The sequence below is a fragment of the Schistocerca americana genome, chromosome 1 (genome assembly GCF_021461395.2).
Source record: "Schistocerca americana isolate TAMUIC-IGC-003095 chromosome 1, iqSchAmer2.1, whole genome shotgun sequence".
Lineage (NCBI taxonomy): Eukaryota > Metazoa > Arthropoda > Insecta > Orthoptera > Acrididae > Schistocerca > Schistocerca americana.
In genome coordinates this window covers 1090476884-1090489725 of record NC_060119.1, presented here as the reverse complement: position 1 = coordinate 1090489725, position 12842 = coordinate 1090476884, and the positions used below count along the sequence as shown (strand labels likewise).

General features: G+C 44.7%; 1 protein-coding gene across 1 annotated transcript in view; it reads right to left on the bottom strand.

The window, feature by feature from the left end:
• The window catches only part of LOC124617943 (mucin-6), a 441809-nt gene that overhangs the window by 77415 nt on the left and 351552 nt on the right, over nucleotides 1-12842 (bottom strand). Inside the window, exon 6 of the mRNA XM_047145304.1 lies at nucleotides 354-579. Coding sequence (XP_047001260.1) covers nucleotides 354-579 — 226 coding nt within the window. The remainder of the gene's footprint in view (nucleotides 1-353; nucleotides 580-12842) is intronic.

Below are 12842 nucleotides of genomic sequence, written 5' to 3'. Positions count from 1 at the left end.
TCGATCAGAGAATTTTTACTATCGATATTTCTTCGTGTGATTAACATCGTGATTAATATTTGTTACAGTGAACACTGACGAAATTTTCAGGAGAAACAGGCAGTCAATAAGGGAGCCGGGAGTACTACAAAAATAACAGCTCTAATAGGGGAGATCCCGGGAAATCAGAAAGTGTTGATCGCCCTAGTGGAAAGGAAACAGGCAGTCAATAAGGGAGCCGGGAGTATTACAAAAATAACAGCTCTAATAGGGGAGATCCCGGGAAATCAGAAAGTGTTGATCGCCCTAGTGGAAAGAGAGTGAGGCTGGTGGACGCCGCAGCGTCGCCACGCAGCCTGCAGAGCCCCGCTTACCCGTCCTCTGGGAGCAGCCCAGCTCGTCCTCGCCCAGCGGGCAGTCCCTGTTGCCGTCGCAGCGCGCAGCCCGCGACACGCAGGTGCCGCCCGAGCCGCAGCGGAAGGCGAGAGGCGGGCAGCCGTTGCCCTCTGCCGCGTTGCACTCCTCGTCCGAGCCGTCCGCGCAGTCGCGCCGACCGTCGCACACGAAGAACCAGCTGATGCACGCGCCCGTCGACCGGCACTGCGGCGCCACAACGAAAACACCTGCTCACTACATGCAAGGCTTTGCAGCAACTTTTACATGTAACACAATTTCCAGAATGAGACTCCTAAACTAACCGCCACATGTTCCAGTTGGGTGGGGGGTGGAGCAGGTAGAATCGGTTGTGTGTCGCTAGTAACTGACGAAGAGGTGCAAGTGAAATTACTTGAAGTGCAGTTAATATGATTAAATACACAGCTGGCCATTAAAATTGCTACGCCAAGAAGAAATGCAGATGATAAACGGGTATTCATTGGACAAATATATTATACTAGAACAGACATGTGATTACAATTTCACGCAATTTGGGTGCATAGATCCTGAGAAATCAGTACCCAGAACAACCACCTCTGGCCGTAATAACGTCCTTGATACGCCTGGTCATTGACTCAAACAGAGCTTGGATGGCGTGTACAGGTACAGCTGACCATGCAGCTTCAACACGATACCACAGTTCATCAAGAGTAGTGACTGGCGTATTGTGACGAGACAGTTGCTCGGCCACCATTGACCAGACGTTTTCAATTGGTGAGAGATCTGGAGAGTGTGCTGGCCAGGGCAGCAGTCGAACATTTTCTGTATCCAGAAAGGCCCGTACAGGACCTGCAACATGCGGTCGTGCATTATCCTGCTAAAATGTAGGGTTTCGCAGAGATCGAATGAAGGGTAGAGTCACGGGTCGTAACACATCTGAAATGTAACGTCCACTGTTCAAAGCACCGTCAATGCGAACAAGAGGTGACCGAGACGTGTAACCAATGGCACCCCATACCATGACGCCGGGTGATACGCCAGTATGGCGATGACGAATACACGCTTCCAATGTGCGTTCACCGCGGTGTCGCCAAACACGGATTCGACCATCATGATGCTGTAAACACAACCTCTATTCATCCGAAAAAATGACGTTTTGCCATTCGTGCACCCAGGTTCCTCGTTGAGTACACCATCGCAGGCGCTCCTGTCTGTGATGCAGCGTTAAGGGTAATCGCAGCCATGGTCTCCGAGCTGATAGTCCAAGCTGCTGCGAACGTCATCGGACTGGTCGTGCAGGTGGTTGTTGCCTTGTTAACGTCCCCATCTGTTGACTCAGGGATCGAGACGTGGCTGCACGATCCGTTACAGCCATGCGGATAAGATGCCTGTCATCTCGATTGCTAGAGATACGAGGCCGTTGGGATCCAGTACGGCGTTCCGTATTACCCTCCTCAACCCACCGATTCCATATTCTGCTAACAGTCACTGGATCTCGACCAACGCGAGCAGCAATGTCGCGATACGATAAACTGCAGTCGCCATAGGCTACAATCCCACCTTTATCATAGTCAGAAACGTGATGGTACGCATCTCTCCTCCTGACACGAGGCATCACAACAACGTTTTACCAGGCAACGCCGGTCAACTGCTGTTTGTGAATGAGAAATCGGTTGGAAACTTTCCTCATGTCAGCACGTTGTAGGTGTCCCCACCGGCGCCAACCTTGTGTGAATGCTCTGAAAATCTAATCATTTGCATATCACAGGATCTTCTTCCTGTCGGTTAAATGTCGCGTCTGTAGCACGTAATCTTCGTTGTGTAGCGATTTTGATGGCCAGTAGTGTACTTTATCCCTTGCACAGGCACTTCGGATTTCTTTTGCTACTTGCAGGTGAGGATAGTGTCCTGCAACTTTACCGATTGTAATCGTATCTACATTTACATCCACATCTATACTCTGCAAACAACCATGAGGTGCGCGACACACCGTACGTCCCACTGTATCGGTTATCAGGGTTTCTTCCTGTTCCATTCACATATGGAGCGCGGGAAGAATAATTGTTTGAATGCCTCTGTGCAATAATTATTCTACTCTTATCCTCACGATCCCCCTCTGAGCGATGCTTGTAGGGTTGTAGTATATTCTTGACGTCATCATATAAAGCCGGTTCTTGAAATGTTATTAATAGACTATCTCGGAATACTTTACGTCTTTCTTCAAGAGTCTTCCAATTCAGTTCCTTCAGCATTTCTGTGAGACTCTCCCACGGATTAAACGAACATATGACCATTCACGGTGCCCTTCTCTGTATGCGTTCAATATCCCCTATTAGTCCTATTTGGTACTGGTCCCAAACACCCGAGCAATATTCTAGAATCGGTCGCTTGAGTGATCTGTAAGCAATCTCCTAAGTAGACTGATTGCTCTTCCCCAGTATTCTACCAATAAACTGAAGTCTACCACCTGCTTTACCCATGACTGAACCTATGTAATCATTCCATTTCATATCCCTACAACCCCCCCCCCCCCCCCCATGAATCATTGACCTTGCCGTTGGTGGGGAGGCTAGCGTGCCTCAGCGATACAGATGGCCGCACCGTAGGTGCAACCACAACGGAGGGGTATCTGTTGAGAGGGCAGACAAACGTGTGGTTCCTGAAGAGGGGCAGCAGCCTTTTTAGTAGTTGCAGGGGCAGCAGTCTGGATGATTGACTGATCTGGCCTTGTAACACTAACGAAAACGGCCTTGCTGTGCTGGTACTGCGAACGGCTGAAAGCAAGGGGAAACTACAGCCGTAATTTTTCCCGAGATTAAAACGAAGTCGACTGCTGTTATTGAAGTTACTGTTCTGAGAGATCCAGAGGCTGGAGAGGTGTCTCTCGTACTCTGAATACCAACGAAACCAACCGATTTACCCAATTATTGTAAGCGACTTCAATTCTCAATCAAGGGTTCTTTTTCATTAACAATAAACATGGCTCTAGGTCTGAGAGAGGGAAGATGAGGAAATGGACAGAGAGTAGGAGGGGACGAAATGGACGTAGAGGGGCGGAAGGAGGAGATGGGCAGAGAGAGGGAAGAAGAGGAAATTGAGGGAGTAAGGTGGGAAGGGGTTAATGATGTATATCCAATTCCCACATTTAATAATTGTAAAGCACTACAATTGCAAAGCGTTATCGGGTTCGCTAGTAATATGTGTCGTTGAAAAACAAATATCAGAAATGTATTACCGAGTTTAGCAAGGAGTACATCATTCGGCTGCCAGAACCAAGATTAATATTTTTACCTTAGTACCTAGCTCTGCGTAAAAGGTGTCCCGAAATTACACGCACGCATTATAAAGCAAACACAGATGTAGCACATTGCTTTACTGCAGCTAGTCACCCTAGGAGTGTCTTTAGGCAGGGCGTAACCCGACTGGAAACGATGTAGTTTCCCGCAAAGGAGAGTAAGGACGGGACGACTCACCTAATAGAAGCAACTTACAGGTAGACACGTCGTCGTCGGTTGAGACGGACCGTGGACGGTCGCTAACTAAACTACGGACTGCGAAAAACTGAGAGAAAAATGAGACCGAACAACCGAATGCTGGTGGTTTTATAGAATGGCGGCTCGAATTTTCCCGTTGACCAAGGCCCCAACCACCTGCCTCCAGAACCATGCAAGCGAGGTGACCTGAAAGAGCCATACCCGACTCTTCCCTAGTCTAAGACGACAGCGAGCTTCCTCTACAGTTGACAAAACGCGGCTAATGGTATATGTGCGACGCCTCAACCTAACCGTAACCCTCCAATGAGGCTACAGTGGTGCAATTCTAGTTGCCCAGTACATCTGTCATGTCAAATAGTTTTATGAATAACAAATGTGTACACAAGTTTTAATCTATTGTGTAGATATACAGAGAGGTTTGGTTTAATGCTATTAACAAACACATACGTATGTTTTAGCATATTTGCGCTGGTTGTACACATAATTTGATTTAACAATAATATTTCCATTATTTTGAAGTTTAAGCGCTATTATGAATACCTGTCAATTGTAAACTTGAACTGTACAACCTTATATCACTACATGTATACTCCTTTATTATTCAGGGGCCTGAAGATGCCAATATTGAGTTGCCGAAACTGGTAGCATTTGAGATATAAAATAAAATGAAACAAAACATACGGCTGTTGGCAAAGCTTTTTGAATCAAGAAATAGTGAGTTGATGCTAGTCAAGAATTCCGTTCAGGCGACAAAGGCGTCGTTATTAACACCTCACTTAGTTTGAACGAGGTCGTATTATAGAGCTACAGCAAGCTTGATGTTTCTTTTGCGATGTTAGCGAAAGACTGTATCCACTGTATACGATTGCTGGCATCGGTGGTCACGGGAATGTAGTGTCGCAAGAAGACCAGGCTCCGGATGGCCATGTGGCACTACCGAGGAGGAAGAACGTAAGTGTTCGGTGTATAATTCTGACGGATCGTACTGCATCTGCAGCAGCAAAATGAATAGTAGTTGGCACCGCAGCACACAATGGACCGTTACAAATCGGTTAATTGAAGGACATCTCCGAGCCCGACGCCATTCCACTGACTTCAAATACCCCGATTTGCGACTTAAGTGGTGTCAAGTTAGAGTTCGATGGAGGACAGGGTAGAGGTCTGATAGCTGGTTCTGCCCCGGTGTCAGTAAGGGCAGCCTGTTGCTTAGGAGGAGGCCACACGAGAACCTGCATCCAACCTGTCTGCGTGTTAGACATCTGGAGTCATGGTTTGGGGCGAGATTTCGTATGACAGCAGGAGCACTCTCGCGGTTATCCTACGCATCCTGATGGTAAATTTATGTGTCAATCTGAAGATTCGACCTGTTGTGCTGCCATTCATGAACAGCATTCGAGGTGGTGTTCTCCAACAAGATAACGCTCGCCCACATACTGCTGTTTTAACCCAACATGTCCTACAGAGTGTCGACATGTTCCCTTGGCCTGGTCGATCACCAGATCTGTCTCCATTCGAGCATATAAGGGACATCTTCGTGCAACAGCTCCAGCGTCAACCACAACCAGCATTAACCGCTCCTGTATTGACGACCAAGAGCAGCAAGCATGGAGCTCCATCCCACAAACTGACATCCACCACCTGTACAACATTATGCTTGCACGCTTGCATGCTTGAATTCAACACTGTGGAAGTTACACCGGTTATTAATGTACCGGCTTTCAAATTTGCAATGGCATATCTCGCGCTTACATTTACCTGCTATCCTGCAATTTCAGTCACTTCGATATGGAACCTGCGGTCGCAGGTTCGAATCCTGCCTCGAGCATGGATGTGTGTGATGTCCTTAGATTAGTTAGGTTCAAGTAGTTCTAAGTCTAGGGGACTGATGACCTCAGATGTTAAGTCCCATAGTGCTTAGAGCCATTTGAACCATTTGAACCATTTGAACCATTGTTTAGTGTTACGTTTTTGTTCGTCATTTCGTCATTGCTGGACCCCCTGGCAAAACGTAGTGTGATTGTTGGCTGACTACACTGGTCCACCTGATACGGGTTTTACTGCTGGCTTAAAGAAGCAGGCCGTTCAGGAGTGAACAAACATGTGATAGCTCTGTCGACACTCGAAAGGAGCGGGAATTCCCCAACCTAAGGTTGTAACGGAACCGTTGCGGCAGCTGTTCACGGTGGATTACGTCAGTATTGCCCGCTTTCTGAAAGAAACAGATAACAAGATATAGTGCAGATACAAAAGTAGAGAAAAACTCACTGCAGAGAGATCCCTGCTCTCAACAAGCCGTCTGTTGATCTTTGCCCCGTCAATTAAAACCCAGCGTCACAAGCTCTGACACGTGCACCCCAGGCATAGGGTTGAACAAGCATGAGAGCTATCACGTAGGTATGCTGTTGATGTCATCGGATGAGCAGCCATCTTATAAGCATAACTGTCTACAGCGCGTTCGAACAGTTATTCCTCACTGTAATGTTCTAATTTCTGTAAAGAGTGCATAATGAAGTTTAAATGGTGTTAGTTTCAAGTAAAACGCACAAGTTCATAACGTGTTAAGAATAACAGTTTGTGATTACTCGCTTTCTCTGGCTAAATGACTAACAGTAAAGGCTGATTAAATAAATTTCCGGCAGATGAAAATCGAAGGTCGGAAACCGATTTTCGCTGACGAGTTTGCATGCTACGGCCTGGGTAGCTTTTGTTAACTGGTCAGCTGTTCATTCCACTATTGTCAGCTGTTTGGCACTGTTGACTTATGGAAAAATGCTGTTCCGGTTTCCCACTTACTCAGCACGTTATCTGTTTGGTTCTGAGCACTATGGGACTTAACATCTGAGGTCATCAGTCCTCTAGAACTTAGAACTACTTAATCCTAACTACCCTAAGGACATCACACACATCCATGCCCGAGGCAGGATTCGAACCTGCGACCGCAGCGGTCGCGCGGTTCCGGACAAGCGCCTAGAACGGCTCGGCCACTCCGGGCGGCGTTATCTGTTTCTGTTCAGTTACGTACAAGAGGCGGATAACTTCTCCGTCAGTTCAATTATTTTTCTGCTCCCCAGTACAAAAAGTTCTACCCATCATTGGCTGACATTTTTGAAAAGAATTTGGAATCTGACAACACACATACGTTTCAGAAACGATACGGTACCTATTCTTCCTCATTTCCCAGTATTCTTAGCCTATGCAGTCTTCTTAAATTTCCTTTCCCCAGAACTAGCTTTATCAGAAAATATCTGTTTCGTACACTTATAAATTCTTCTTACGTCTGTCACTATCATTATTGTCATTATTATCATTAGTTTTGTTGTTAGTGTTACAATTATTCGTGGCAGCAGCTGCAGTAGTACAAGTACTGCCAGTATTAACTCGATTAGTTCATAGTCAGTATAATTTATTCACACTGCCGCTTCAGACAGTCATATTATTTTAATACTATTTGTCACGTTAAAACTGGTATTTCTTACGTAACTATGAAGTAAAAAAGGTACAGAATGTGTGAAACCCTGGTCCGATGTGAAAGAGGGCCTGATGGCCCTAATCTGAGTGCTGCTGCTACGGTCGCAGGTTCGAATCCTGCCTCGGGCATGGATGTGTGTGATGTCCTTAGGTTAGTTAGGTTTAAGTAATTTTAAGTCTAGGGGACTGATGACCTCAGATGTTAAGTCCCATAGCGCTCAGAGCCATTTGAACCCTACTCTGATCAGGTTAATAAATAAATAAAAATAAATTATGTGAGAACGCATATCAGTTCTGTAAGCGGGAATCCAGCAGGCAGAACCACATTTCCACAATCGACATTGGAGTGTTTGTATGGCCAACCATAAGCGGTAATGGGAAATCAATCTACAAAAACTGTGTTCGAGAGCCACATATAATCGTTGTTTATGAAGGCTGTCTGTACCAGTGTACGGTGTCTGGCAAGGGTTACATATCGTACCACGTTCAGTTACTCCTCCCACCATTCCTCCCTCCTCCGTTCACAGATGGTACAGGGGAAGGAAGCCGGTACCACCCTGTGTAAGCAAAAATTTCTATAATTTTACCGCCAACTTCATTGAGTCATTAAGACGTTAAGCGCGCTGTCAGTACCGTGCCACTGATAGTGGACTATTGTTTTTGGCGCCGTGAGCCTCCTGGGCCTGGCAGAGTAGTTTTCGTTTGGACGAAGTCAGTCCCTAGGGTCTGACAGGGCACTTTTCCTTTGGTAAAAAATGAAGTTTATTAAAACATTCAATTAAAAAATTAGGTTTAAATTTACGTGTATTAAAAAACGTAACTACCTTCATAGTTAATTTTCTAGCTGAATCGTGCCCGAATGTATCTGTGTTTGTCTTGCAACATTCAAAACACTGTCTAACGCGCTTTGTGCGCCTTTCTTTCCTTTGTTTCGAATTGGTGTTTGCTTCTTCTTATATCGAAACTGAGTTACATTTTCCGTCTTGTTACATCTTGTAATATGAATAATGCATTCATGACAGCGGTGTTCAAAGAAACATCGAATGCTAACCTTCGATACCATTTTACTGTCTCTCTCATCTAATCAGAAAGGTTATTAGCAGTTTTTCCCTATTGTATACAGTAACAATTTTTATTTTTCGATAAATCGCTCTTTTGATTGTTTCTCATTTCATTCGATTGTTCGATGCAAAGAACCAAAGCATCTCTTTTGTCTTTCCGTTTCAGGATCGTAATTCCTTGACTATTCCCTGTTGCACTCACATCCCCGCGTTTCAATTTGGTTGTTTCAGTTTCTTTCGGAATGCCTTTGCGATACAGTCGAGTGGTGGCAACCAAATATGTATTCTTTGTTATGAGTTTGCTTGCCAAACCTGCACTGCGACACCAATTATCGGTACATAATGTGTGGCCTTTACTGAAATTACGAAATTCATCACAACATTTGTTAGTGTGATAGTTTCTTTATCAAGTAAATTGTGACTACAAATTCGAAAACCTTAGCAGTATCCATTACCATAACAAAATTTAAACATTTGATGCGGTGTAGATGTCTCTTTCGTTTCAAAAATTATCTGATTATAATTCGTCCTCACAACGGTCTTAGAGATACGCCAACACGTAGTGTTTTAGCAGCATCATAAAATTATCAAGAGATCCAACATCCAGAATAATGAGGAAGACGTCGGAGCTATTCAAGAGGTCTTCACTGGAGGAGAATGTTATTAAAAAACATCCTCACTCGGGCATCTCAACCTCCCACATGCGTGGCCTTCCAAAGGTCCACAAGAATAACACACCTCCACACTCCATCGTCAGCACCATTAGATCGCCGACTTCTAGACTCCAAAACATCTGCCCAGCCTCCGTACTCTCATGCTGGTGACTGTGTGCAACCCTTCAAGAACACGAACGATTTAAGCAGTCATATCAAATGCTTGCGTCTTGGAGAAGGAGATATTATGGTCAGCTTTGATGTGATGTCGTTATTCCCGCGCGTTCCCATCAAAGATTCCGTAGACCTTCTCTTCCAGGTATTTGACGCCACTGTTGTGAATTTATTTTAGCATTTTCAGACGTCATCGTATCTTTTATATGATGGCTAATTAGCCATTAGCTCCAGTTATAGCCAACTTGTTTAAGGATTACTTTGAGGACATCGGCCATGGCACGCTTCCTGCAAACTCTAATTGCTTTTATCTGTACGTCGTCGACACGTTCGTTTCTGGGTTCATGGACGTGGAAATCTGGGAGAATTCTTGAACTACATTAATAATATCCATGACAACATCAAGTTCACGATGGAGGTAGAGACAGATGCTGGCTTGCCGTTCCTTGACGCCCTCGGCCTCCGTAGAGCAGGTTGGAGTCTCAGCCAGAGTGTTTACCGAAAACCTACCCACACGGACCGATATCTGCACGCTGACAGCTATCACCATCCGTCACAGAAACTTTCTATTCTGAGGATCTTGGTGCATCGAGCGGAAGCAGTGTCAGATACTGAAAACCTGCCCAAGAAACAGAGCCACATATAGAAAGTATTCTAGGAAAATGTATACGAGAACAACCAGATTTCGCAACCCATCTTTCCGAAAACATGTAAGCAGAAGAATTCCGAGGAGGACACGAAGAAGCATGCGTTTTTGCCTTTGTGTGGCTCAGTAATAGGAAAGATTAGCCGGCTCATAAAGAGGCATAAAATTTGTTCTTCAAAGCTCCACCAAAAATTCGACAGCTCATGAGACCTGTAAAAGACGATGCAGGCCTCAGAATACCAGGAGTATATAAACTACCGTGTGGGTGTGGACAGTTCTATGTCGGACAAACAATGCGTACTATTGAAAAGAGCTGTGTAGAACGAGAGCGAGATTCGGTACCCTGAGAAATCAATGATAGCAGAGTATGCACTAGACCAGGGCTTCCCAACCTTTTCATCTGGCGGACTCCTTCTGTAGTCGAAAAACCATGGCGGACCCCTAGTCAGTCAAGAGCACAGTAACTTTAAATTTCAGAGCGAAAGCCATGGGAACTGAAAGCTTCTTAATGCAGGTGCCATGTTCGCAATGACCCCCCCCCCCCCCTTTCCCGAAGTATCAATAGTCTTTGATTTATAGATGAATGAAAACAACTTGAAGGTCAAAAATCGACTTATGAAATAGGTAGTGTACTGACAAAGTAAGTTTGACATTTAATGATGCCTGGGGCCGCATACGTGCCAGCGAGCGCTGTGATTGGTCGACAAAGCTCGCTCCGCTCACGCGTAAAAGGTTTCAGCGCATCTAGCACCGTGAGCCGGCTCACAAACAATCCCCGTATTGTTGCGAAACAGTCGATCAGAGAAGCCGCATTCTCCGGCACTAAACTGTGTATGCGTTCTCACTTAGGAACCGCAAAGGCTGCTTGGGAATACGACCTGAAGTAAAAGTACACACGAAAAAAGTGATGAAATTGATTTTCACATTTCTATTCAATAATTTTACTCATTATTTTACACGATTTGGTGAAACGTGGCCGCGGACCCCCTAGAAAGAGCCGGCGGACCCCTAAGGGGTCCGCGGACCACACGTTGGGAAGCCCTGCAGTAGACAACAGGTATCGTACTGAATTCGACGAGACACCTGTTATCACATCGAATAATAGTTTCTCGGATAGCGTCATAAAAGGAGCGATCGAGATAAAAATTTGTGACAAACCCTCAATAAAAACGGTTTTGGACCCGGTCATTGGAAGGTTGAAGCGGGCGTGGCGGGTGCGCAACGAAAACACGTAACTGGAGCGAGCAGCAGTGAGGTCACAGAGGGTAGCACGCCTATATAAGGAGGATAGCAGCAACCAGAAGACAGTCACCACTTGACAACGGCAGAGGATTACTCGGCCGGAAGCTCGTGGACTGTAAATCACTTGACGCGGCTGGAAGCTCGAGGGAATTTTATCAGTACAGATAGCCGCGAAAATATGCATTCGTCTAACAATATAATACTTTTTAAAATTTTTGTTCAGTAGAGAGTCGATCTAAAGCATCAGCTCTTGTATTGTCTGCGAAATGCGGCATTCTCAACATAATTTCAAAACTATCTTAATTCATTACCTTTCGCGGGAATGTTTGAATAATTAGTCCATCCTTGGACCAATATAAATGTATGGATGGAAGTTTCATAAACCACACCCACAAAATCAATCCAAACATCCGTTTTATTTCGTCCTTGTTTGTTGCCACACATTGATTCAAACGTTTGGAAAAAATTTTCATTTGCGTTGCATAAATATTTGTTTGTTCACTGATGTGTTCAGATATTTAATCTGTGACCAAACAACCGTAAAAACGTCGATTTTGTTACGCTTTTCATCAACCACTTTGGCACCATGTACACTCGTAAAATGCAGAATATTCGGCTGGTTGCCTCGTGGATCAAGCAAAGTACTTAGGTCACTTATTGAACCAATAGACGAATTTTTACTTTCCGATGATGGCAGTCGTTTTGTACTACAAATAATGAATTCGATGAATGGGTGTTTATCTCCTCACGACATTTTTGGTACTATAGGCAACAAAAGTTTCTAAAAAAAGGTCGGCGTGAAACTACTCCCTCGTTACACAACTGTGGCTTTCTATAACTGGTCATCCGTTGGTGGTTGTCTTCTTACCATACCACAACCGTTTATACTCAAACTCAATAACCGTCGGATGGTGTACTTACAATTTGTTTGTTTACGCAGTTCGGCGGTCTTGTAGAACGAATTTTTCCATGATACCGCCTGTGTTGTAGGTGGCAAGTACTGCGAAGCCGTTGGATGGGTTGCCGGCCGGCAGGCGCACCATTACGTTTCTGTTTATACGCTAACACACTATTTCGTCCGGTAGACCACGTGGCAAGTTCTTCTGCTTTGGGTAAGCCCCTTGCCTTTCATCTACTGAGTTATTACTAATTCAACAGCTTCAAACGTATTTTAGACAGCTGATACAGCGCTACTCACTCTGGTAGATTTAACTGTAGGATAGTAGAGAGCAAAAAATTTAAGTTTTGTACATTTAATACTTTAAGCGACACAAAACGCAAATTTAGTAAAATTAACAGGTAAATGATTTTAATAGGAGAGATTAGTCTGATGACTTAGCAGCAAAATTTTAATATTTGCCTTCAGTTCAGTTATGTTTAATCTTAAATATTGTAGCATTTCCGTTTCACTTTAACGTTTCCATCGTTGAACCTACATTCTTCTTACGATAGCATTGGAATTTACATCTACGTCATCTCCGCAAGCAACGTAACTCGCGAAAAGCGCGTGGGAAGAACGATGATTATCGGTAAGCCTCTGCATTAGCTCTAATTTCTCGTATTTTCTCGTCGTGGTCTTTCCGCAAGATGTCTGTGGGAGGAAGTAATATGTTGTCCGACTCCTTCCGGAAAGTGTTCTTTGGAAATTTCAGTAGTAAATCTCTCCGTGATTCACAATTCCCCTCTTGGAATGTCTGCCATTGGAGTTTTTTCGAGCATCTCCATAACGCTCTCGCGCCGAAAAAACGAT